At 41.7% G+C, this 27973-nt stretch overlaps 1 protein-coding gene and 1 long non-coding RNA gene across 3 annotated transcripts in view; one reads left to right on the top strand and one right to left on the bottom strand.

Moving 5' to 3' along the window:
- LOC119485207 overlaps window positions 1–1421 on the top strand; it is a 16819-nt gene extending 15398 nt beyond the window's left edge. Inside the window, exon 3 of the long non-coding RNA XR_005206223.1 lies at window positions 1411–1421. This is a non-coding gene — a long non-coding RNA (uncharacterized LOC119485207). The remainder of the gene's footprint in view (window positions 1–1410) is intronic.
- The window catches only part of mxd4 (MAX dimerization protein 4), a 24632-nt gene extending 10191 nt beyond the window's left edge, over window positions 1–14441 (bottom strand). Inside the window, exons 1-3 of one of the 2 annotated variants that reach the window (XM_037764600.1) lie at window positions 14230–14440; window positions 13585–13684; window positions 9553–9582 (exon numbers count right to left, since the gene is read on the bottom strand). In XM_037764600.1, coding sequence (XP_037620528.1) covers window positions 9553–9582; window positions 13585–13684; window positions 14230–14293 — 194 coding nt within the window. In that variant the 5' untranslated portion in view covers window positions 14294–14440. Of the gene's footprint in view, window positions 1–9552; window positions 9583–13584; window positions 13685–14229 lie in introns of both variants that reach the window. The other variant, XM_037764601.1, reaches the window with a different exon arrangement.
- Between the last annotated feature and the right edge of the window lie 13532 nt (window positions 14442–27973).

Genomic DNA, 27973 nt, shown 5'->3' on the forward strand with positions numbered 1-27973 from the left:
CCCTGACAGCTCCCTCCCTCCGAGCAGCACATGTTCCCCCGACGCGAGACACACTTTTTTTTCTCCAAGAGTGCACAGCCGATTTGGAGCGGGGTTAGGACCCTCCCTCACTCACGTTTGTTATTCCAAAGCCAAGTCCCGGTCACGCTATGTTTATCAGATCGCCTCAAACAGCCATGCAAAGTGTGGCACCAAATGAACGTGAATGTTGTGTGTCCATGAAGGGAGAGCAGACGGTTGCACCGCCTTGCTCCACGTGGTTCTGAATCACATCAGGTTTTCCAATTTGTCTGGGGTTGAAAATAGGACGGTCTTCCAGTCATGAATAGTGTCACAATGCGAGACTGTTGGTGTGGTGTCATGTAAGGGTTACTTGTTTGTGTCAAACATAGTTCAAACACAGTGCAAAAGTCAGGGTTTAAAAGTCCGATGGACACAATACACTTTTAAATGCAAACACTCATTTAAAAGTGTTTTTAAAGCAAACTTGATTAATGATACGGTGCATTATTATTATTATGGTGTAACAGCAGCAGTTTAGCTCTGAAAAGTTTTTGTGACTTTGCTAAACATTTTAATTGCTAGAACTACAAAAACAAAACAGCCTGCAATTCCTCTACAGCTGAGGATTTAATAGTAAATCTCCAATTTGATTTGCTCTGAACTGAAGTCACGTCTGCAGGGAAGTGACCACCTGACCGTTCTCACGTGCAGAGTACCACGGGATGATTTTTTGTCTGATCTCTGGCCTTCCCTCCCCCTTCCTCTTCCCTCTCCATCAAGGGCTCGGTGCCAAAACAAAGCAAAGGCAGAGGAGGAATAAAAGGGACGTTTGCTCAGAAAGCTGCACGCTGCTGAAACTGGAACGAGCTATTTAAACTGCTGACTTGCGCTCCAAGGTTACCGAGTATAGACCGGGCCTTTCTCACAGATCTGCTCACACTTTGGGCCTTGTAGGGAAAACAACAAGTCAAAAGGGAGCGGTGTATCTGCTGCAGCCTGTTTATATGTCTGATGGATGCTTAATGAAGGATATTTATGTATGCTGCACCAAAGAAAAGAGGTGACCAGTTTTCACAGTGTCAACACACACTGTCCTGGTGACAGCGGTGTCCTGGGACCGTCGAGGCTCTCTGGGACTGCAGATCCATCGGTACACAAAGAGCTGCAGGGCCTGAGAAGGCATGCCAGTGCAAACAACGGGCCTTCATCCCTCACTCACTGCACTGTTTAATGAGCTCGCTGCAGCCTGGCGCATTCCTCGACCCATACGCACAGGACTGAGTGGCTTGTCTGGCAAGGAGCCAAACCCGCTAAACTAAGGTCAGAGGTCATCAGAAACACCACTGCAATGTTTCCTCTCGCTGCCAGAGCTGATTCGGTTTGTTCTCCGTTGGGTTTAAAGAACAGAAAATGTGATACGAGGCCTCTGGTGTTGTTGTGACTTGAGCCCACAAGACACCAGCATGAAGGATTCACTCACTGCCTGCTTATCTTTAAGTTGGTACAATATAATGTAATCATTTAACCTTAAAATGCAATGAATCATTCTGGAGTGTTTCTATCTCTGAAATAAAGATGATCTAACCTGTATTTTTAAAGCCTTGAAGTTCGTTACAACTTATTTTTATAGCTTTGGCCATCTTTTTTATCAGTGATAATAACTGATATCTAGAAAACACGGCAAAATTATTAAAAAGAAGTCTGACCGACTGTTCACAGTTTTCCTCTGCAATCAGAGGTTATTACCGACTTTTCGGATGTTTTACTTCTAAGTAAAAGTGGTTTATTCGACCAGGAAGTCAGTTTGGGTAATAATATTTTGACCCCATAAGACTCCTTTTTAAAGGTGCTCTATGCAATATTCAAAGCATTAATATATTAATATAGCAGTCAAGTTTCTTCCAATCCCTTAAAAAAATCACCATATCATTGTTGTTTATCCTGCACTGACAATCATTTAGTAACTCTAATGTTGCCCTTTCATATGTTGAAATATTTTATTTTGCAGGAAGGGTCTTTATTTAACACCTTGGTTTATCAGTGTTCTTCTTAACTTTTGAGTAGGATACAAAAAAAAATACCCCACTTTATGCATCTGGCCCCCTTGTTTACAGCGTGGCTCTGTAATGCGAGGTGAAAGTGGGGGCCGCGTTGCGTGAGTGTGGATAACTATTGCTGAGGTGGTGGAATTTGGGGTTGCCAGTGGATTGGCTCCACATCTGGCTGGCAGGTTCCTGGGGAGCACGAGGATTGTTGAGGTGGTGAGGGACCCTACTCAGGGCCAACAAACACTGGGCCTTTCAGCAGCCCCTCATCAGTCTCCCTGTCACCCTGCGGCCCTGCCCTCAACATGTTTACATTTAACAGAGATCTGATGTACCGTCTCTGAAAAACAAGAGGGTAGAAAAATGATGATTGGTGCTTCGCAGGGAGAGACACACAAGGAGACACGAGAGGCTTTCATCTCCATGATATGAAATGTCAGTCGTCTGGGTTGAGCTGTATTTGTTTTCTGTCATCGAGGATGCCACACCCACCAACTGTGTGCAGTGACAACCTCAAGGCGAGACACACAGACGGATACCAGTCCCCCATAAACACACTCTCCTGACAGCAGGAACATGGAGCTCGCTCTCACATGATTCTGCTCTCACACGCAAGCAAACAGAAACTTGAACGCACCACAACAGCAGTGCAGACGGAGGGAGGGAGGGGCCTGGTTACTTCACTACTGGTGGAGCTACACTGAAGAAAGAGCCCTGCATGTTTTTACTGGTGATTAAACAACAGGAAACTGCAGAATTAGGCAGTTTGTTGTTCGCTCGTTGTAGTAGTATTTCCACAAAACAAAGTGAAATTTCCACTGGGCGTGCTCGGGAATGCCTAGTAATTAGATTCATTTGATTTTTCTCGTGTTCTGAAACAATCCCCTCTGGGAGCACGGATCATTGCAAAATCCCTTCCTCAGCACAGCCAGCTTACACTGGTGTTAACAGAAAAACAGATGTCAAATAGAAGTTGAAGAGGAGAGCGTGTGAGCCAACAGAGAGAGGGGTCGAGTTCCCTGTGCACCTCTGAATCATTTCAACACAATGCCAAATGACAGACCTGGACATTAATTGCCTTCCGCTGCGTGCATTGAAAAGTAAATCTGCAAATGTTGGGACGGACTAGCAGAGACAAGTTCAGCGAGCTCAATAAACACATTCCCCTGACACGCAGCGAGCTGTGGTTTTATAATGAATCCTCGTCAATGATCAACGCGCAGGAATCTCGTGGCATGAGAGGCGATTCCAGCTTCCATGTTTAAAGATTTGGCTGAAAGGAGGTTGTAGAAAAGTGGGGCGGGGTCCTGTTTGAGGGTCTGGGCCCATCTAAACGGCCACAAGATAAATCTGAGGGGATAGTAAACAGAAAAGAAGACATTCTACTTCACAAAATTACACTCTTTTCTTGTGAATTGAAGTATATTGGTACCTTTCAAATAAAACAAGAGGAAGTCAAAATGCACAGGCTTATGCAACGTCACACACAAGCCAAAAAGGTGCAGTTGTAGAGAGTGAATAAAGGAGAGACAAAAACAGATTGATGAATGACAGTTTAATCCACTCTATCGGTGCATTATCACGCAAATATTCGCTTGTGACTCACTAATTGCCAAAAAAAAAAAACAAGCAGCAACCAACGCGAACGCGGACATTCTAGCAATACTCGGCCTGCTAGTTTTGTGACCCCCATCCACCCGCAGACTCCCCCCCCCCTCCCTAAACCGCCTCTGTTACTTAACTACATTCCAGCGTATGTGTGCACACTCTGCTGACCTGAATTTCAGGCTGCCTGCTCGACACACAAAGCAGCCACATCCTACGCTGCCTCCCGTTCCTCCCAACGCTCAAGAATGTCTCCTCTTCCTCAGGCTGACGAGGGCCTGGGACCGAACCATGAATGGTTCCGTCAACTCACTTTCCTCCCTTGTTTTTTATTTTGTTGCCATTGAAACCCCAAAGCTGTGCACACACCTTGTTAAAGTGCGTCCGACACTGTTGTTTTTATGAGCATCAGCTGCTTTGCCGCAGTGAAGTTTACTGACACAGAAACGCAGTGCACCCTGCAGCAGCGACACCTGAGAGGGAGCAGGGTCGTTCTCACCTAAATGTCGGTCTACGGCGGTCGCGTACTCAAATATCTCTGTGTCAGTGTACAAAAAGCCTGTACGGATCATCCTAACACACGATCATCCACAGATACAGTATGTGCAGCTAATCTGCGATTGTGGCCAGGCTTGACCTGAGAGAGCCATAGAGCGCCTCAGCGCCCGGTGACCTCAGGGTGGAGAAATTCCACATGTGACCTCAGCAGCTGACCTCCTGCTGTAGCCTGTTTCTTATTCTTCCAGCCTCAACTGTCCTATAGCTACAGTATGTACACTGACTTCAGTAAAGGTACAACAATTAGGACAAACTAGGCTTGTCCCGGTGGTCGCTGTTACTGGTGTTACATGGTAGTCGGGCACACACAGATTACATTACATACCCACCGCCCCCACCGTCGTTTAGCTTTTTTTTACAGAAATAAAACCCATTTAGTTTATTTCCGCATATCAGCGCCGTGTTATCAAGACGTGAAGTGCTCTGGACGGAGTCCCAGCACGGAGTAGCAGGAGTCAGATTTCACACACACGGGATGAAAGAAAGTTAACAGACAAGACAATGGCGTTATACAAACTTCTCCGTGCTTTGTTTACATAGCCTTTTATTGCATGTAAGCGTGCCACCGCTCTGCACTGCTACTACACAGCGTTTACAACTGATAACGCCGGCCCAACCGACGGCACCGTTGCAGAAGCGTAACGCCAACCCTCCGGTTCCAACCAGGTTAACACGGTTAGCTCTGTCAGCACTGTTGCCGTTGTTTTCACTGTAAGCGCTGTTACCAACGTTAGTTGCACCGTCGCCATGTTGAGAACCGTGCAGCGGCAATAGAAATGCTCCCAATCTCACATTTAGCACCTTTAAAGCTGAAACTGCAGCTATTTCAATAATCAATTAGTCGTCATTTTTCAAGCTAAATATTTTTCACTACTTTCTGACACTTCACAGGTAAAACATTAATCAAGAAAGTAATCAGAAGGCTGACCCATAAGAACAACCAGTGTTAGTTGCAGTCCTACATATATTTACATCGTAATATAAAATTACATATAGCTTGATAGGAGGATTTTATCCATATGGCACATCTCAAGTACACGCTAACATCAGGTCACTGATTTCATGTTGAATATACGTGTTGCTGAATGATTAGACCGTGCACAGTACATGAGTAATTACTCTGGGTTATTAACTGCCCATGCAGACCTAATGAGTCCAGGTCACCACACTCACATGAGGAATGTAACGGACAGTGTGACATTTGAGGAAGTTAAGTGCAAAAGCCACATGCAATCATATGAGCATGTGAAAACCCAAACTGGAAGGAGTAAAGCGTTTCACTTTGTTTATGTAGCTGCCTTTTAAAAAAAATGTATTCGTTTTTAAAGGCAGGATGTGGACATAATGTGACCTTAACTTCAGCTGTATTCACAATGGCTGTGTATTTTACAGTCCACATTAAAATGCAGATTAACAGGCCTATCAAAGCCTGGCGTCTTCCACATAAACTCACTGTCACAAAAGAAGATTTATAGTTCAAAAGAGGAGAAATGGGCACAGATGAGTTTTGGCAGGAGGGTCGGTAAAGAGTGATAAAGGCCCTCTGTGAGAAGGGAGCTCTGCCTTTCTCATCCTTGCTGCCTCGGGTTTCTGCTGACTCAGACACTTTCAGGGGGCGAAAAAGGAGAGCCGGAGTTGAGGAGAAAAAACGATAACAGAAAAACCAGATGTGCTCTCTGGAGAAGGAAGGAGACAAAAAAGTAGAAGGGCGAGGAGGTGAAGTAACGGGGCTGTGGGACGGCTCTCCCTCCTGCCGACACGCCGCCATAACTCAAACAGCTCAGTGAGGTGCTGCCCAGCCTACATGCATACACACACACACACACACAGGAGCTCCATTCGAGGGGAAAGAGCTCCTCAAAGCCAAATAAGTCATTCATCACAGCTGGGAGTAGAAGACACCGGGAGAGTAAATTTAATTAGAGGGAAGATTAGAGCGTGACAAACTGAGGGCTGGCTCCTGTGTCCATGAAGTGCATGTTAAGTTAGAGTTCAATAGGCGGCACACAGTTGCTGTACATTATCCGCGGTGTGATATACTGTCTATATATTGTAAGAGAATACTGATTGTTGAAATCACTTTTGAGCATAATTGTGAGTGATCTCAGAAATGAAACCGAGAGCATCTGACAGCTACGGGGCGGTGTCTGTCTGTGTCTGAAAGGTAAAAATAGAGACGTAAATTGAGGGAAGCAGCACAAACATACCAGACGTAACCACACCATACCGGCCTTAAGTTACGTAACTGGATTTCCTGTAAACAGGTGATATGTGGGAAAACAAAAACGTCGTTTCTAGAGAAGGAAACTGGTGGCATTGATAAGTCGTCATAAGCGTGATCAAGTCAGAAATGGGAAGGAAGCAATGCCAGCGGAGACCAACCACACGGTAGCATCTGGTTTCACGGAAATGTCAAGCTGATGCTCTGCAGCTCCGGCCTGTGCCAATGCAATGACGAGAGAGAAAGCAGCAGAGTCACCCTCCAGACGGTCTATACAGAGCTGCTGTCACGGCTGCGGCAGATAAGCAGGTTGTGTGAGGACAGACTACCCTGTGGGACGCTGCTGGCACTCACCCAGACGTCTCACTCTGATAGCAGGGCACAAATATATGCAGGGTGTCTCTCAGTTTCGTGAGAGACACCTAGCATGCATATAAGTGAGCCTGATGTCTGCAGGAAACGGACAAATTTTCGGCAAAAACATATTTCAAAGCTGTCACATTAGACGCTGACGCTGGCTTAAAATGGACAGATGACTTGACAGTCAAATAACATCAATGTTTGAGCACATTATTTGTGCTATTCACAATACAGTCGATGCCTCCGGTGTCTGAACCAGACATTTATCGGTTACTTTGCCGACCACGTGAACATACAGTACAAGGACGGCTCTGTGCTGCACCAGCGTGAGCCAAACACACCGACACATGACCAAACAAAGACAGTGAGTCAGAGCTCAAACAGCAGCACCTCCCCGGAGTGGTGTCTGAGGGCGTGATGGAGGTCGAGCTTTTGGAAGCGATACTGGGACTTGCAGGGACTAAACAGGTCTGTAGCTCCGAGCGGATGCTGCAAACTGGTCGCGCACTCATTAAACTGGTTGAACAAGACAGCTTAAGATTTTTGGTTTTGTTATGAAGCAGAAACAGAGATCAACCGACGACAGTGACAATAATCCTTTGAGTAGCGCACCAGTAGGGTTGGAACTGATAATATATGAGTTTTCAATAACTCTCTTGTAGGCCTGCAACTAACCATTATTATTAACCAAAAGATATTCAATATACGGGATACAAAACTGCAAAAATCTGCAAAAATCCTTGCATTTGAGCAGCTGAAACCAGCAAATGTTTGTCATTTTTGCTTGATAAATGATAATAAATGAGCATCAAAAGCACTGTTGATTAATTTTCCATTGACTGACCGATTAATAGCAGGTATGATGCACTACATACACATGCACTGTAGATGATGGGTGTTTCAGCTTGAAGTCACAGCTTCAAGCTTTAACACCTGTATGTTGGAGTAATGACCGTATAATTTGGGGATGCATCAGGATGCATCACAATGGTACGTCGTCACAGCCGGGCGTGTCATTACAAATAAGTAAGTGGGAATGTTTTCAACACAAACAGTCATGAACTGAAAGAAAGATAACGGCAAGAAAGTATTTTTAAATATGACTTGCAGACTATTAAAACACAATTTCATCATATACATCAGGGCCAAATCATCAGTGAATAAGTGAGAGAACTCACATGTTTTACCATTACAGTAAAAAACGTCTTTTTTTTAAACTTGTGGCCGTAGTGACGACAAGGGAAGTGACTAAACTGATTATGGAAGTCTTTACTGGCAATTGCGTTTGTCAGTTTGACTGGACGTCACTTCACTGGTAACCATAACCACACCCGTCGTCGGACATGAGGTAACTAATGTGTCTCAACACCTGCAGTGTGATCAGCCGGGGCCTTCTCCTTCTCTCAGGTCAGGGAGGAATATGTCTGCACTTGTTTCTCCAGTCTGCTCTACACACATCTATTACTCACTCTCCCAGACATGTGACTGGCAAACCCCAATCCCTCAACGTGGGTGACAGTGTGTCACGCACATGCAGCAGCGTAACACGCCCAACTCAGCCTCTGCTCACATGCTGATAGTCACATCAGCTGTTTTCTAAATCCTCCCTGGCAGGCTGTTTTTTTTTTTTAAGAATCAGCTTTTGGTTGACCTCGATGCAAAAAAGCACAAAAAGTTTCGCTTCTTCCACCACCCAGTCTTCCCTAAAGCAGCTCAGCTTTGTTGCATCAAAGAGGAGATTTGTTTCTTGACAAGAAACCCCTTTTTATCTGTCAAGTCCCCTCTTGGTGAAGTCAAAACAGAGAAAAAAACGACGTCTGTGCCTTTAATGAGCGCAGATATCACACCAATGCGAGCTGAGTGCTGTACCCAAGCCTCCAGGAAGGGCGTCGGACTGTGAAGCAAATTTTCGTACTGGCAAAACGGTGGCGCTACAACTTCCGTGTCCGTCATGTGATGCCATTGGGCCCAAAAAGACTTACATTGGGAAAGACACGTCTAATAGCCGAGTCCAGAGTTATTTTCCTTCCTCTGTTCATGTGAATGAGACCCAGACCGAGGCTGGGAGGCGGAGTTAAAGAAAACGCTACTGCGCCTGCTCTATAGGCCTAATGGATGCCAAAGATCGCCGGATGATCCGGGTACTTTAAATGGCAGTCGAGCCATTTATGCTTCATGCGTCACTGAGCAACTCTCATAGGAATGAACAGGAGCCCACCTAGAATGCTGTATCAAGTTCTCTTTATACATCCATGGCTGTACCCCGAAGGGCGGAAAAGAAAAGATGTGTGAGATGCATGCTGGGGGTAGTAAAGCGGGATCACCGTGTGTGTGTGTGCGTGTGTGTGTGTGTGTGTGTGTGTGTGTGTGTGTGTGTGCCATTTGCAGGCTTCTCAATTTGGAAAAATGACAGGCGAGAGCCAGATTCACCCCGCCTCCGTTCACAGCATCAGCCTGTGCGGGATTATCACATTACTGACAGGATTCCCTTTCCATACAAGGTAACGAGTTTCATCCGTGAAATGGAGACAGATCTAATCAACGTGAAGCTGCTCTTTGAAACAAGCTTATTATCCATTTTCAGACACGAGGTATTAATCGATTAAACCTCTTTGAAGATGACCTCTGATCCGATCTTTTTGACTGAGAGGAAAATATCTTGACGTCTACCTGCAGACACTTCGCGTGCCAGGGACTCAAGGGTGCTTGGCAAAGACACGTATGCAAATCATACAAACGTGACCTCAGATGTCACCTTACCTGTGTTTCTCCAGCTCGTTGTGCGACGATCTGAAAGAACAAAAGACAAGGAAATACTGTCAAAACGCTAAACACACCCGAATCCCATGACATGATAGTTAGGATGCGATGTGATTGATAATCCCAAGGTTAGACGCTTGGTTAGTAAATGTTTTTATCTAAATGTAAGACAGATGAAAGCGAGAAGTGTGGAAGGAAATGCAGAGTAACAGCAGATCTGAGAGGAAAAATGTGTCAAGACATCAAAGACGGGTGTCTGTTCGTCTCTGCTTTTGCTTTTCTTTCTGCCTTCAGGAGGCTTCAGGCCTTTTGAACGCTTGAGTTGCTTTACAATAAAGTTTACCTAAGCAATAGTATTGTAATACTCCAAAACAGGCCTTAAGAAAACAATGTAAACGCTTGATCACACATTCTGGAAATGCAAAAATGGAGTCTAGTTTTTAAAATCTTTTTCCATGTCTGTGTGACATCTGTCCGAGAGTGTGCAGCCGAGCGCCAAAAATGACCCTGAGAGAGAAAGCGCGAGAGAGACCCCTCCCCGGTCTCACACGCATACAAACAGCATGCACACACTGCTGTTGTTGCTGCACGCTGGCTGAAAAGCAGCGTGCACATGGGACAAAAACACACTCAGACGTCTGGAGGCCGAGACGCTGCAGAAATTCCTCAGCATGTGGGTTATTCCGAGGAGAGCCCCTGTTGTGATGTGCAGCAGCGAGGGCACTGCAGTCCATCTGAAACAGGCCCTCTGTTCACGAGGCCGTCATGGATACCACGGCAATAAAAACAAAAACAGCGACGACAAAAGGGCCAGACTGACAACAAGCCTTTTCACATTTTTCTGCTGTTTGAGGGCCCTTGTGCTCGGGAAGCAGTGGTTCCCACAGCTGTGGGAGGCCGAGGCATCTGCACGGCCACCACGCTGCACCAAAAAGGGTTATAGTTGACCGTGCAACTGCGATAATGTGGCGTCTGCACAAAATCCTCCCATAAGGAGCACAGGATGTTTCACTGCTGCTAATAACCTGATCCAAAAGGCTGACACCGTGGAGGAAGTTGTGCTATTCAAACCTGCACAAATTGGGGAAACGTCCCCATTCAAAGCACAGGGCACGACCAGGAAGTCATACAGAGGAAGGGAATGCACACAGACCTGTAATAACAGCAGGTTTACACACACCTTTACATGTTATGTAAAAGAATGGTGTGGCATGGACAAAGGACGCTCTGCTCTGAGGTCACAAACTTGGCTCCGATGATCAAAGGCCTACGTATTAGCCTCATATCAACCTTTTTATGGAATGTAAAACAGCCAAAGCTCGTCCTCAAAGCACCTTGTGTGTGTTTTCCCACATTCAAAAGAAGAAGTCATCTACGCTATTTATATTTTTAATTTCATATCTAGTGTGACAGAGAGGTAAAGCAGGATAACTCTCAGCGATAAAATTCCAGCTCTTTTTTTAGAAGCATTTTGAGTTAACAACAGTCTGCGAGTAAAAAAAAAGGAAACTCCACCAGGGTTTCTTCTTTCTGTGTGCAGAAATAGACGCCCAACATGCCCGGAATATTGTACAAACATGTGATCGGTTTTAATTTGCAGATTTGTTCATGATATCAAACCATATAACAGCCCGTTTTTGGTTCTACAAAGCAAAGCATCGTGATCTTTAACCAACAGCCAGCTTCTGTTTCGCTGAAAATACGGTTCAAACATGAAACAGGGTTTTACTTCACTACCCGCTGCATCCTGTTGATGCTTTAAAAACCTGTAGGAGAGTATAAAGGGAGTTGGGGAATTTGCCCACAGAGCAGTCACAAGAAAAAATAAAGTAAAAGCAGGTCTGGTGCATGAAGCCTGGTGGGCTGGTGTTACTGTGTGTGTAGGTGTCTGTTTCAGCCACCACACCCACCTGCCACATCCCCATACACACCCTCACACACACACACAAGTACACAATGGTGCTACTCTGTCAGAGGCCATGTCAGAGGAATGTGGATCATGAGACTGCATTCTTGTTTGTGACAAATATCACTTTCAAATTGACAAATTCAAACGCTGTATAAAGGAGTGTAATTACAATAGTGATACCACATGTTAACACGCTGTACGTGCAATTATGTAACTTTCAGACTCACTACTGAGGAAACCAGGCTCACTGCGCTTCCCTAAACTAATATTAGCCAACAGGAAAGTTGTTTTTTTTCACCAGATCTGCATGTGCTAGCGTTCATGGGAATAAAACTGGACACATCATGCAAATGTTTCTGAAGAGTTTCACCAAACACACACGACAGGTTGTTAACAGATGAAAGAGTCCACTGTTGCACACCGGGTCAAATAACACTGCAACACTTTGCATGTAGCCTTGTAGGTAGAAGACCCAAATTCAGGGTGATAAATCAAGAGGAAAGGGATCCTGATGAGGGTGTGTCCCACTTTAATCTAATCAATTTGAACCCTCTTTCAGACCAACATAGTGTTGTTGTTGTTGTTGTTTTTAGCTTGTTGATAATAAATTGAATATTTTGGGGTTTTGGATTGATGTTTGGATAAAACAAGGGATTTGAAGACGCCACCTGACACCTCGATTATTCTGTCGATGATTTTCTCTGTTTGGTTTATAAAATGTCAGAAATTGGTGAAAAGTGTTTCCCAAAAAAAACCCAAGACGTCGTCCTCAAATGTCTTGTTTTGTCCACAACTCAAAGATATTCAGTTTACTGTCATAGAGGAGTAAAGAAACCAGAAAATATTCACATTTAAGAAGCTAGAATCAGAGAATTTTTACTTTTTTTTTCATAATAAAATACTCAAACCGATTAAACTATTAACAAGAATAGTTGGTGATTAATTTAATAGTTGACAACTAATCGATTAATCATTGCAGCTCTACTCTTGATATTTTTTTCAGACGATTAATTCTGTAGTTTCTAAAATATAAGAAAGCATTGAAAAAGGCTTATTGTGCGTTCTGAGAGCACAACGTAAAAGTGCTTGTTTTGTTGAGCTAATAGCCCGAAACCAAAAAAAATATTCAATATTCGCGATACAAAACTGAGAAAATCGGCAAAACTCCTCACATCTGAGCAGCTGAAACCAGCAAACGTTCGTCAAATTAAGTAGACGAGCGTCAAAATTGCTGTCAATTCACTTTCTGTTGACTTTTTTTCTCTTAAAAAATGACTCGAACCAATTAATCGATTATCAAAATAGTTGGGAGATTAATTTAATAGCTGATAACTAATCGATTAATCATTGCAACTCTAAGTTACAGTATTGAATCTCTTTGGGTTTTGTATTGATGGTTGGATAAAAAAAACAAGAGATCTGAAGATGTCACCTGGAATTATATGGGGCATTTTTCACTGTTCTCTGACATTTTATAGGCAAAAACATTAATCAATTAATCAGATAATCGAGAAAATAATAGGTAGATTAACCAATAATGAAAATAATATAGAATACTGAGCAGGCCTTTTGATTTTATGAGTTGTGGATTAAATATTAACCATGCTGAGGTTTTAAATGACCTTTAAAGCAGCTGTTCTAGAAAGAGCAAAGATGAACTGAAACTGAAACTTAAATGTATTAACTATATTTTATGGCCTTGCAGCTAGGGTCTATATTAGTTTGCAGAGACTGTCACAGCATATAAATGGGGCCATGAAAAGCAGTCAATAACACATGGGCCTGACTGACATGTAAAGGACTTTATAACATCAGACACACACATGCAAAACACTGGTGAATGCATGATAGCCCTGGTGTGAGACAGGGTTATGTGCATGTTGGGTGTGTGTTTTCTCTGTTAAAGAGTGTGTGAAGCAGAGAGAGAGAGAGGAGAGAGAGAGAGAGCAGCAGAGTTGACAGTGTACGCGTGGCAGTGTTTATTGGAGAGACCAAAACAGAGAGCCCAGCCCAGACAGCAGCAGCAGCAGCAGAGACATGAAGGCACTGTGCATGAAAACAGCTCCACTAGAAGCTGCCACTTTTGCACAAACAAATACAAAAAAAAAAGACTTTTTATTTACCTATTGTTCTGAGATTTTCTGGATATTGGCGAGGCTTTCGTTTTCTTACTGGAAAAGTCGCTCATGTATGGTAACACAGATGCATAACCGTGCTCTGCCTCTATATATATGAGAGAAAAACAACACAAACATTCATGTTATTGTGGTGTCTGCTGCAAGAATAATAATAATAAAAAAATAAAAAAAAAGGCTGCCAATCTGTGTAACATGAAATAGCTATAGAGGCATGATCGATCATCAATGCAATCACTTCCAATATATCAATATATAGCCTTCAGCAAGGTCTATAATGTAAAAACATGATCTTTTATTATCTGTCATTATGATACTGGCTCATATCCTCAATGTCACTCTTGTTTACCCATTTCAGAAGAGCTAACATACTGATACAACACAACAGCTGCATTAGAAACACAGTTTATAAACACTTTAAATCATATAATATAGTAATAATAACACAGAGCTACTCTTTATCTAGCATGCAGGCTTATACTACAGGTCCAGTTTAGCACCCATTGTCTGTATAAAGTGACATCATATCTGCACTATGGCAGGGTTACAACTTTACATTATGATGACAGCATGTTAAAGCATAGCTGTCTGTAGTAAATGCTCCATAATAACAACATTAATCAACTTAAATACCTCTGTCTCTTCTCTCCAAGTACTCTGCAGCCTCCAGCAGAATTAAAAGAGAGTTAAGTTCCATCTTGTTGTTGTCTTGTTATATATAAAAATAGAAAGTATCTATTTACACTAATGTACAAGTCATGAAGTAAAGGGAGTGGAGGTTTTAAAGACTGTTTTCAGAGCGATGTGTGTGCTGCTGCTATATTCAGATCTGAGTCTCCAAACTAAGAGTATCAACAGCACCTTACTGAAAACTCAGGGCGAAGTGAGTGATGGCACAGCTGGCCAATGAGAAAAGCCCGTAGGCGGGGTTTCTGGGTTTGTTTTAACCAATGAGAAGGCTGAAAAACGACAAGGTGTGATTTGATTGGCTGGGGTGTAAAAGTCATCAGGGGCATACCCTAGCAACAGCCGGAGTGGCCCGCCCACCTCGTAGCTGATTGGTTCGACGTGAAGACAAGCGGGCTCTGATTGGCTGGCGGTGAATTCTGGGCGTGGTGTCATAGTTGAACTTGACTTGTTGTTTTTGGTTGCCAGATTTGATAACAAAAAGTATGCTTTTGGATTTAAACTACATTCAATAGACATTCAGTCAACAGTGCTTTATTGTTATACACTGTCAGCTATTTCCCCACAAGAGTGTGTGTGACCATAGTGTGTGTGACACTCACAGTGTTTGTGTGTGTTGCTCATTTCCTGTCCAAGTCATTATGAAAGTCTCGTTTGAGGCTGCAGAAACTGAAATTGGCTTTGTGAGTCCTGAAGTTGTAAACAGTCTGAGCTGCAGTGTTTTTATATATGCATGTTTTTGAGGAAAATATAATACGTAAAAGTTAAAAACACATTTTCCCTTGAAAAGTCTAAATATTATCCACCTCATTTAGAAAAGCAGTTTGACAATAGCAGAATGTATTAATGACGACTCTCTTAAAGCTGCAGAAATGGAGCAAATATGATTAAAAAAAGTTATTTTTATAAAACGGTCACTATATCCTGACAGCAATGCATGAGACAGGTAATCTGCAAAAACAAATCATGTTCCTCTGTGTACTCCTCGATCGTCAGGTTTTTAATCTAGCTATGATATGGCAGATTGTTTCACACATGCGATGCAAGATGTACTTCCTCATAATGTACTTTATAATACTCGCTTTTCTTCTATTATATCTTCATAAACCAAGTAGCTACGTGGACTTTTGGCAGCTTAATTATTTTGTATAAAAAGGAAATATTTTAATATAATTTCATATTAAATAATGTAAAGGTATACCTTATAGGATATAACTTAACCTCATAAGGGGTAAAATTACATGGTCATTTTTTTTTTTTTTTGGAGTTTGGAGCGTTATTTAACCTCCTTCCCGACAAGCTAGTATGACATGGTTGGTACCAATGAATTCCTTAGGTTTTATAGTTTTATATGATTTCATATGAGCCCACTACAACCTAAAAAACACAAGTTGCGTTAATGCGTTGAAAAAAATGCATTGTGGGCATGAGCAAAGTGTCACTTTGCCAGAGCTGTGGAAGAGTTATGAATATCTCAGTATAAAAGTGGGTTGCTCTGCAGTATATATTGCTTGCGGCCAGATGTTTATGCCTCAGATCGTTGGAGTACATTCAAAAGAAATCACAAAGGCGTTATGATGAGGGAAGTAACTTATAGTGTGAATGATGAGGGAAAGGCCCTTGAGGACCAGAGCCACAAACTTTGTTTTGTAGTTTCTTGGAAACAAGTATCACACAGGATCCTCATGGGGCCTCTACTGCAGACACTTCATCATAGTTTACAGGATTTCAGACGACACAAATTACTGTTGCTGTCAGTTTTTTTTACATGTCAACAAAACAACAACAAAAAATCCTAAACTGTATAAAGCTGTGCATGATTGCCACTAGCAGCCACACAAACACAAATGGAAACATATATAACTTACTTTATCCATTTATTTGCATATTGTGAAAAGACTGAATGCTGTACACACAGCTGCCAGTTTATTTACATGACGCTGAAATTAATTTGCTCTCATGTGTAAGACTTGAAACTTGACTTGGACTTGCAAAAAATTACTTGTGAGCATCTCTAATATACGTTTTATACTTTAACTTATAGTACTTAGCCAACGATTTATGTATTTCATTAAGAGACTTGCTCCTTTTGCTATTTGACTTGAGGATTTGTGATGAGATTTAAAAAATAAAAATAATAATAACAAAATGTGTTGTTCTCGCATGCCCCTACGGTGAATGGATAATCCAAAAACTTGATGAATTGAACTAAATTCATATCAAAACACACTTTTACAAACTCACACACTTTATTAGGCTACTCTCTCAAAAAGTAAGTACAACTACAAGCCAAGTATTCTTTTCTGTAGGCCGATAAGGCAAGAATACTTAATTATACTTTTCTTAAGTATATCTTGATCAAAAGATTAAGAATGAGCCAAGTATACTTAGACTTTTCTGCATACTTGTCAGTATAAGCCAAGTATACTTGAGTGTACTTTTGTTAAGTATATCTCTGAAAGTATACTCTCTTATTTTAAGTTCAAAAGAAGTATACTAATAGCACACTTGAATAAACTTCATTTTGGTGGTACTCAAAGGTGTTTTTAATATTTTGTCCACCCTCATTGATATAATTTGGTTGAACGCAATATAAGAAATGCCTCTCACTCTTAACACCAAAAGTAAAAGTAAAGTTGAATCCACAACTCTCTAAAGCAGAACATTCTAAATGTCATAAATTAGGATTTATTGCAGGCTGTTGTATTAGATTGCATATGTTTTAGCTCGGTGTGAACTGGCAACTAAATGTAAATATTGTTGAAGGCATCCAAGATTGCAGGTGATTGTGAATGATTTAAAGAAGACCTATTATGCTTTTGTGCTTTCCCTTTCCTTTAGTGTGTTATATAGTTATTTGTGCATGTAAAAGGTCTGCAAAGTTACAAAGTCCACGCCAAAGAGAGTTACTCTTCCCCACAGAAACACTGCTCCCGAAACGCCTTGAAGTCCAGCCTTGTCTTCCGTTACGTGGTGTAGTCACCGAGTAACAGTTTGGCACGCCCTCAAACAAAGCTAGTTAGAGTGGAGCTGGAGCGGAGTCCGAAGAGTTTGGCTTGGTTGACCAATCACAGAAGTGGACTAGCTGACCAAGCAGAGCAGACTGTGCTATTCAAGGGGGATAGGAGCTCAAACACAGCGTTTCATACAGAGGCTGAAAAGAAGTGCTGCAGCACAGCCGGTATGAGAAAAATAAAGCATTTTTTGAACATTAAAGCATGTCAACATGTTCTAGTAGAAACCCAAAATACAAGTATGAACTTGGAAAATGAGCACGATGTGTCTCTTTTAATGAACCATGGAGGAGGAGTTGAACCTAATGTCCAATTATCCCTTTTTCACATATCTAAAGATCAGCCGCCAAATGTCCTGTATATACCACTTTGTTGACTCATTTGTTTTCCTTTCAGTCTTGGGAGCATTTTTTCTTCTGACAGGCCCTGAACCGCTCTGATTGAAAGATTAGAAAACAATATAACACTTAAAGAAGGCAAAGGGGGAACGGCTCAAAGATGAGGAAGAAGTAGAGCATGAGTTTGGTGCTCATGACTTTTTGAGAAAATTTAAACCTAGTTTTACTCTACGCTAGAGTTGCAACTATCAGTTATTTTTGACTCAATTACTTTTTGATTAATTAATTGTTTATTTGGTTTAAAAATGGTAATAAAATAAAATAAAAATTCAGCAGAGTTCATAGTGATGTCTTCAAATTGCTGTTTTTGTCAGTGAGAAACCAAAGACATTCAATTTACAATAATTAAAAAAAAGACTAAACCAACATCTCCTAAAATGTATCAAGGTGGTGCCAGCAAATGTTAGACATTTTTGCTTGATAAATAACAAAAATATTTGTTAATTATCTGTCAAACAAAGGCTAATTTATCATAGGAGCTCAAACACAGCGTTTCAGACAGAGGCTGAAAAGAAGTGGTGCAGCACAGCCGGTATGAGAAAAATAAAGCATTTTTTGAACATTAAAGCATGTCAACATGCTCTAGTAGAAACCCAAAATACAAGTATGCACCTGAAAATGAGCATAATAGGTCCTCTTTAACATTTACCGAAATTGTGACTATATTCGGTTCACCCAGCTGAAGCCATGCAGAAACCACATCCAGCTGCGAATGAAACTGTATATAAATGTACGTGTATCAAGAGCTTTTATTTCCTGTGTTTGGCCTGATGCCTTCGTTTTGCATGACTTAATTTCGGTGTCATCTGAAAGGAGTGGTAACACATGTTTAGTGTAATATTACTTTTTCTTGTTGTTGCAGGCAGGATCAAGTGGATGTTGCGTTAGCTATCTTTTGTTTGTCCTTTTAATACCCACTTATGAGGCACGGCTGCTCGCCAGTGAGCTGATGAATGATCTCTCCTCCCATGCAATTTTAATACATATAATCAGGGTAGGGGAGATCTTTTTTTTGCTTTTTTTTGTGTCACCCCTTAAGCTTCATGATTTATTTATGAGGGGGTTTGATAGCTTTTCACAGGAGAACGTTTCCTGTCCTGCCTGCATGTATGTTCTTCATGGTCATATGAAGACACAGTAAACAAGAGACCAAAATAGCCTGAATGCATCCTTTTTTTGAAACAGTACAGTCATAGTGAGAGTATAACCCAGTCACACTGCATTTTCTCTGGTAAAGCCTGATGTTTGGGCTACACCTCATGACTATATTGGGCTAATTAAAGAGACGTTATACAACTGGCACACTTCTTATCATATGCCCACATATGCAGTGACGTCGAGTCACTCATGCCACTGAACTTTGTACAGAATGCAGGAGTCCAATAGTTTATGTAGTCACATGGGGTGTTTGTCTATTCAGGTTTTATTGTGCGAGCGTTTGTTTGACCTCCCTTTGAGGTCAATGCAATCGAGCAAATGCCCGTGAGAAACTTGACCTCTACCCTTTTTTATGTAAGCCAACATTCATCATCTTGTGTTTATCATTTATGAGGTTCTGGCATTTATTCACCCTGCATATTAGAAGTCCTGTTTCCTCTCTTACTGAACTGGATTTCGTTAGAAAGATGTGGCTTTTTGTTTGCAGCTGCATTTGCTGTATTATGGTTGGACAATGATCTCAGTTACAGCGATAACTTTAGCCAAGAATCTTTCTAAAAAAAAAAGAGGTTATTGTGGTTAATGAATGCTGATTAAGCAGGAAAAACTCAGACCTTCTGTTCATTCAGAATGCAAAAGACTTGCAAAGTAACATCTGGTTTTGTAAAATTCATGTTAATCTACTTGAACGTTTTTGATTTCAGCCTGTATCACATTTACAATATGTTTTTAAATGGAAACTGTCAAATTGACATGTGCACATTTTGGTCTGCAAACCCAGAAAAAAAACGGACCTTTCCTTTGCAAATGCAGGAGCATTAACAGCCATAAAGAAGCCTGATCATTGCCTAAACTTCATATCAGTTTCATGGTCCATGTAGTGTTTGCAGCATGCATGAATTAAATGTTTTTGGAGTGAACTATTACCATCTCATAAACCTTCCTGGTGCTATGTGTTTAGCAATCTAACCTTGTGATGTAATTTAATATATAATATGGTTAAAGTAGTCCTCATGCTCCTGTGTTTTATGTCATTGAGCCAGGATGGGAAAACATGCAGTGATAACAAGTCTAAAGTGCTCATTACAGAACCCCCAATTCAAGCATCCTTTTGCATCATATGAAAGGAAATAGCCTTTGTCCCTCCCGCTGCATGTTTCTATTTATAGACTTATCATCTGCATGCTCTCTGATCATAGTGGCTCAGGCCTTGCATTGCTCATTGCCTCAAGCCCGTCAGCCAAATGACTACTCGCTCCACTCTTTCTTTGTTTTCTGCCATCGCATCGCTCCATCCTAGCCAAACACCTCGATCCTGTCCATCCCACCGGTGACCAGCTGGCCTCAATGACAATGTTTGTGCTCAAAGTGACCAAAGCTGTGCAGTAAATAAGAGCATTATGACGCTTTTTTTGGAAATGTAGGTCATAATATCAACCGAGTAGAGCGTTTCATAATGATTTTAATATTTAGGGTTTGGATTTTTAGTTTACTTCTGCAGTTTTTAGTTTTTAGTTTTAAGTAACTATAAAGCAGTGATGGAATGTAACTAAGTACATTTACTCAAGTACTGTAGGCTTACTTAAGGACCATTTTTTTCCACTTTCTGGCAATTTATACTTCTACTCCACTACATTTCCTTTTACATAAAAAACACATGATATTCTTATATGATATGATGCAGTACTATACTTCAAATCTACTCAGTAGTACACAAAGTATCTACAATTGTGTCCACATTGAGGAAGTACAACATCAAAAATGCTCTTTCATGTGTTAGTGACAAAAATAGAATAATATTCTATAAAAAAATATAACACTGTGAAAGGAGCCAGTCTGCATAATTAGTACTTTTACTTTTGATGTTTTAAGTACATTTTGCTGATAATACTTTTGTACTTTTACTACATTTCAGGACTTTTGCTTAACGTAATGGAGTCTTTTTAGACTGTGGTATTTCTACTTTTACTTAAATAAAGTATCTGAGTACTTCTTCCACTACTGCTATAAAGTAACCTTACTACCCTGCACTACATTATATTATTTGTGAGCTGGTGAGCATAAAACATTTGTTATTTTTAGAAACTGCCAGCTTCACTGATTATAAATCTCATTATTTCAGAGTCAACTGAAACTGCATTCTTTTTCAGTGTGGTCTTTTTTAGCCGCTCTCATTTCCCTTTTCCCTTGTTTACTTGCATATTAGTGGGCAAAATGTTTGGAGTCACATTTAATACACACCACACTAAGGCCTGTGCTGCAACTCTGCAGAAGCCTTCCACATGTGATCACAGAGAACTGAGAGACTATTAATAAATCATCTTTATTTTTAAGAATTAATGACAAGTATATTCTTCAGACATATGCAATAGTAATCCATCACAAAAGGAATTAATTTCATGAAATGAAAATGAAAAGGTTTCATTCTTCTGCTGCGGTCAGTTTCCATTTTTAGGCAAGGCTGAGGAACAAAGTATCAGCAACACGTGTTTTCTGCTTCCTGAGCCACAGCGGTTAATCTCAGAGTGATAATCCCCCAATCAAAGTGATGTTCTCAAGAAATAACCCAAACGCTTTCAATATGTGACTATAGAGGATGGTTCCTTTTTTACACAAGACTCCTCTGTCATTGCATTTACAGTCATGCTTGTGGCTCGTGAAACCTCCAACAGTAATTAGTCTGGAGACTTGGACGTCTTTTAATCTTAAAAGACAACAATAAAGAGTCTGGAGCCCTGGAGCCAGGACAGACACAACAGGCCAGTTTGTGTGTGACTCCTCTTTTACTAGGATGGTCTCTTAAGGTCAAAACTGAATCCCCGCCATCTCAAGGAAGACATTGTGTGCCTTTAAACCTGCAGTAAGCAGTATGTTTTTGGCATCACTGGGCAAAAATTCCATAATAACCTTTCAGCATATTGTAATGCAAATACTCTGAGAGAAAACTAAACTTCTGCATCTCCTCATGGCTCTGTTTTCAAGTTTAAAAAAAAATGTAGCCTGTGACGGGAGACTTTGGTCTCAATCACACGTCATTTCAGAGAGAGCGTTCCCATTTAGCATTCCTATTGGCTGTGCTCTGGTTGGTGGGCGGTGCTTGGTATTTCCTCAACTGATCTCAACATGGCTGCCGGGTCACAAACTTTTTAATTTTACAGCTAAACAGTAAACTACAAGATGAAAACAATTTGAGGCGAGAAACAGTAACTGTAACAGAATATTGATTCATATTTGATCAGCGCTGCCTAGTTTGACCGTTTGGTCGGAGTTCGCAAGTGATTGACAGCTGCTCAGAGACGGCAGACTCCAGCTCGGCTCTGATTGGTTGTTTTCATCCGGTCTGTGAAATCTTGCAGATGCCATTAGGAGCACCGGAGGACACAGAAACACATGAATTTCTTTTACAGATTACCCGTCTCATGCACTACTGTCAGGATATAGTGACCGTTTTATAAAAATAAATGTTTTAATCATATTCGCTCCATTTCTACCTACTGCAGCTTTAATGTGCATATTGTGAGATTAACTTTTATTATTAACCCATTTTATTAAACCCTGATATTGTTTGGGTCCAAGCATGTGGAGAATCACAGCTCTGGTACAGTGTGCTAATGTGACTCCAGTGTGATTGTTAATCAAGAAAGCTAATGAGAAACGAGAGGATTGGGGGAGTTTTTATCTTGTTGACACTAATTCTTTACTGACTTACTTCCCATATGCAGGCACCTTCCACTCCATCCTCCAGGCCAAAGGTCATTAACTGTAGTCCACCATATTGGTTCCACATGTAATCAGGATTAGGTCCGTTAATGCCACTGTGGTCTAATGTAATGGGACAAAAGTCCACAGACACATTTTCTATTTTCTGTCAACAGGCCCCGGATCAGATTATTGGGGTTAAAAATACAGATCAAGCCATACAGGTCTTGATGCTAAAACCCTGAGCTGACAGAGTTAAAGCCTATTACAAGGCTCAGATCAGAAACCCAGTGATCATGCCCATTCTGAACAAAGGTCACGTGGCATTAGCGCAAGCACGCTCTGTTTGGCCTCGAGCAATATCTCATGTTCGCCGCGCTAATAATGTCCTGTGACAAAAAGGTGTGTGTGATTTCACACCTGCAATTCACAATTTTCCATTCAGCTCCAGCTGATGCAACGCACAACATGGTTTGCGTAGTAGTCTCTGACACAAAGGGAAATTACAGGTCTCCCCAGTGTGATTTCAGGAACATCCTGTGTGTCATAGATGGTGACGTGCCAGAGAAATACCAGTCTGGAAATGTTCCTACAGGGCGAGGTGGGGCGTGTACACAACAAGGAGCTGTACACCTAACGTGCATGCACAAACGTAACCTACGCATCCAATTGCGTGATCCAACGTTTGCTCCATTTCTGCCTTACAATTAATTAAATAAAAACAGTTCAAATGTTATTGTACAAAGCAAATTGTGAAAATTCATCACATTGATTTTCTGTAACAGAGAAAAAATATTTCTGCACCTACGAGCACAAAGAGAGTACTGTCCATTTGCAGAACTTTATATTGCATCATGTTATGATTTTAAGGCAGGACGCTCTCATGGTATAGCTGGCAGCTTGCGTCATATAATGAAACCGCTGTTAGCCTATAAGACTCATCTCAACCCAGGGTTGAAACCTTTGATGTTGTTGACTTCAAACCTCAGTCCGTGGGTTTATATTTCTTTCTTTCAGCCAGAATATCTCAAATGTGTAGTGCAGTCCTCCCACGCACACACACATACACACATTCGTGTATCACGTCTAGACATTTTCCTTCCACAATCATGATGAGCAATCTTTGTGTTTATGTTTTGCAGCAACATTTAGACATGTTTTGGGAGGGCCTGTCTGGTGGCTTCAGAAGGCCACCAGCCTTTTTTTAAAAAAGATTTTAAAGGCAATAGTCACCCTGTCAGTTTTCACAGACATGCTGCTTCAACATGCTGGCTGTCACGTCTGTTTGAGTCATATCTAATACAGCCATCTCAGCATTGTGATGAGCATATGAGGAGTTAATTCTTAGGTCACACTTTGGCTGTTTTTAAGGGCATACAAGGACAAACAAAATAATGTTAATAGATGATAAAATAGTCTCAGAAGTTACTAAATCTTTTAAGGGTGCTCAATAGGGGTTATGTGCAACAAACTTCAAAATTCTGTAAAACAGGTTGCATCAAAGGTTAAAGCTATATCCCTCCTCATACATATTATGATGCACATACAGTATATCCATGTTTTTCTTGTTGTTTCATCCTTTGGAAGGGGGTGGAAACTTATGGTGGAATTGATCTACACTACCGCGCATTGAGGTACACAGCGGAAATCACTGTTATGATTATCCTGATTCTGGTACTTTAAAACTCAAACTTTTTCAAACTTTTACACTTTAAATAAACTCTTTATAGGTCTTTACAGAGACATTCTCTTCTCTCTTGGTTAAAAGATTAAAACGTCAACAACAAAAAGTACTAATGTTAGTTTGGTTAGCTACCACCGTCAGTTCATGTCTGCTAACGCTACGTTAGCTACCAGATATTACCGCTTCTGGTACTTTATGTCTTGAAAATGACATCTTCTTCTTCTCACTGACGATCGGGAATTAAAATAAGACAAAACACTAATAATTAAAATTACAAATTGATCAAGTGAAACTTAACATCGCCGTCAGTTCATTGTCTTCAATCGTACACAGCTATGCTGTTGTTGCCGCCTTCTCCGACAAGTGGAGACTTGTTTTCCGGTTTGGTCATGTGACATTCGACATAAAGCCTGCTGTATACGGAATTCAGAGTTTATCTATTTTCTCAACATGGTGATGGCTGAGCCGGCGCCTCGCAGCTAACGGTGCTACAACAGTGCAAACAACGGCAACAGTACCGACAGAGCTAACAGTGCTTACCTGAGGGGAAATCAGAGGGTGGGCGCTACGCTTCCACAAAGACATCGCGGGTGGGGACGGTGTTACCGGCGGCAACCGGCATATGTGAGCAGTGCAGAGCGGTGGCCATTAGCTAGCCAGTGGGGCACAACAGAGAGACCCGCATGCACTAAAATGCACAGATTACAACACACACAGAGCGAAAGTTACTTCATTCTCTGCTCAGGTAGACATTACTCATATCTTTACATTGCAAATAGTTGTTTGCTGCTATATTAATGCTCTGAATTTCAAATTTAGCACCTTTAAGTAAATTTGAGGTAACTAAAGGCTCTGACATACCAAACCGACGACGGCCAGTTTGAGGCCATTGGTGAGCGTCTGTCGGCCTATAGTTTTTTGCAATGTGTCCCACACCATCGGCTCTAGTCTGCCCATGTTGGAGTTTTTATGGCTGATTCAGCTTGTCGAAATTGGCGGCGGAGCACTTTAGTGAGAGAAATCACTCTGATTGGCTGTTCAGCTTAAACGAATCAGTGCCCGAGAAGAGAAACGGAAGTGAGGAAAGCAAGCCAATGCTGCTTTAGTTCATGTATGTTTTATAACAACGGCTTGTATGTCCACAGTCCTCATTCTTATAGTTTCACTTCTTGAATGATGAATACGGACTACAGGCACCTGCTGGTATGGAGAGCTATTTTCTTTCACGCAGGCGCAGAACGTACGTGCTAACTGACCGTCGGCTGTAGTCTTTGCTGTGAGTTCGCAACTTGTCGGCCAAGACAAAGGCGACTTCATCGCCGCTAGTTTTTTGATGTTGGGTTGGTGTGTCTGGGCCTTAAGTAACCAATGCAAATGGTTGCATGACTATCAGCAGTATTTGTATATAGCCATTGTATCATTGGGTATCATTACTACTCTTCCTTGTTTTTGATATCATGATTTTGAAGACATTTTTCTTGCACCATATTTTTTGCTCCTGCAATTTGCATATATCTGATATTGCATCGTTGGAGCTTTCTAATTTACAGTCACCCTTGCAGCAATGTGTTCTGGGTCTGTACATGTGCATAAAGACTATGTAAAAGACTCTTTCCACCCATTACACCCATGCATTCTCCCATCTGTGTCCCCTCCCCTGTGCTGCTTTCTCTATCTGTTCTGCCCACGGAGCTGACGTCTGTTCACACAGCAAGAAGCTGAAAGGTGGCAAACTATTGGTCTATCCAATGTCGTTTCAATCTTTTTTGTGGCACTAGTGGAAGCACCTGGACTGTTTTCTGTATTTGGCACTGGTCACCTGGACTCTGTCCAGGTTCCTGGGTTCCTCAGTTCCTCTGCCTTGCTGGCATGGGTGCTGCGGTGGAATGACCATCGCTTGGTCCTTCCCTTCTTGTGCTCGATGCCACATGACAACACCATGTTGTTGTGGCATATGTCCTCCATGGGACCAGGAACTCATGTGATGTTAAAGCATGAGTGCACAGGGCTGCTGCCTTCAGATATGTAGCGGAGAAATGTGGTCAATTTGTCGAAGGAGATCAGTGACAAAAACACTGTTAGCCATACAGCTACTGAAACTCAAGGAAGAGAGAGGGGGGTGATGTGTGTATGTGAGGTTGAATGGGCTCAAATAGAACAACCATATCCGTGACCATGGCAACAGGCGAACTTAAGCTAATTCATACACTCAAACAGCGGGTCTCTAACAACAAACATCCTCCCTATAAATATGCAAAAGCAGGCCTATCTTCTCTTGTGGGTGGGCAGCAGCGGAGACGGGTGGTGACAGACCACCCACCAATGGATGTGATTCTCTTCTGATAATGGAGGAATATTAGAATACCAAAGCGGTCTCTAGACGAAACAAGAAGCAGAACTGAAGGACCTGTTCTGGTTTTAGACTTGAGTCTGATATCAAGCTGAGAATCCATGTCAGGATGTCTGGATTTACAAATCCCCGGTGTGCCATTGCCTCTAACCTTTGTGATTTGTTTACTGTGCATTTCCGTGCATTCAGTTGAAGTGATACCACACCCAAGATCTGTCTTTTGAGTCATTACCCCCTGTAGGCTTGAAAGGTGGCTTTAAAGGTTTGTTTGTCTGATAGAAAACAGTCACAGTGGTTGGTTTGGATGTTGATTACTGGATTTACACTGGGAGAAACATAGATAAAACATGAATAAATAGTTTGACATTTTGGGAATGCTAATTCGTTCTCTTGCCGTGAGTTCAATGAGAAGATCAATTCACTCATCTAGTTCTCAGCAAGAAAGCAAAAAAGTTAAACCAATTGCAGAAAATTCTTTATCCACTTCTGCAACATAATCCACTTTTATAAACTTTCAGTCTGTACGCTTACTATGTTCTTGCCAAAACATGGCTAAATATGCGACATGAGAGACCTGGGAACAAAATACAGATATGAAACATCACAAAGCAGTCATCATACACAAATAAACACAAATTAAAACATCCACAAAACAATTAAGCCCATATTTTGAAAAGACTTTGGTTGGCTTGTCAGTTTCTTAGCTATAGCAACTGTTAGCAGCCATAAGCTTTGCAAAAACATACATGCACACGTGCCCCACCAATAATTAGTTGCATGTGTGTGAGGGAATACCTGCGTTGCTGAAATGTCTAGCTTAAGCTTTTCATCAGCCAACTCACAAGTGGTCAGAGGGCGTGGCGGGGACAAATGTCAGAGACAACACGCCACAGTAATTACTACCATCTTGACAGGGCCATACATACAGCGCAACATTTGTTTTTGTGACTGATTGCATGTGAACCTTTGTTTATACTTCTCGTATGCTTGCACGCACACTTGCATTGTGTGCTATATGTGGATGTTTGGGTGTCTCTGTGTGCATTATTTTGCCCATCTGGCATTTTAGGCCCACAGCTGCAAGGTACAGGGTTTGGCTCATATCCGCTGCTGAGCTGGCAGTGGAGGGAGGGGTGTTAAAGGGTCCGGACTGTGAGGAGTCATCACCGCTCTCTTCCTGCTGTACTCTTCCACTGCTTCACTTTCCTCACACATAACTCTCGTGTGTTTTTTTTTGGGTAGGAGTCTCTTTGAGTACTTGTGTAATACTGAATTTGAAGATTTATATGCCATGCAGGCACTCCTCTCTGCAAAAATAAGCCGTGTTTCTTCTCTCCGTACACGCGCTGGGGCCCCTGACAGGTGGCATCCCCATGGGCCGTGACAG

This window comes from Sebastes umbrosus, chromosome 3, assembly GCF_015220745.1.
Source record: "Sebastes umbrosus isolate fSebUmb1 chromosome 3, fSebUmb1.pri, whole genome shotgun sequence".
NCBI lineage: Eukaryota > Metazoa > Chordata > Actinopteri > Perciformes > Sebastidae > Sebastes > Sebastes umbrosus.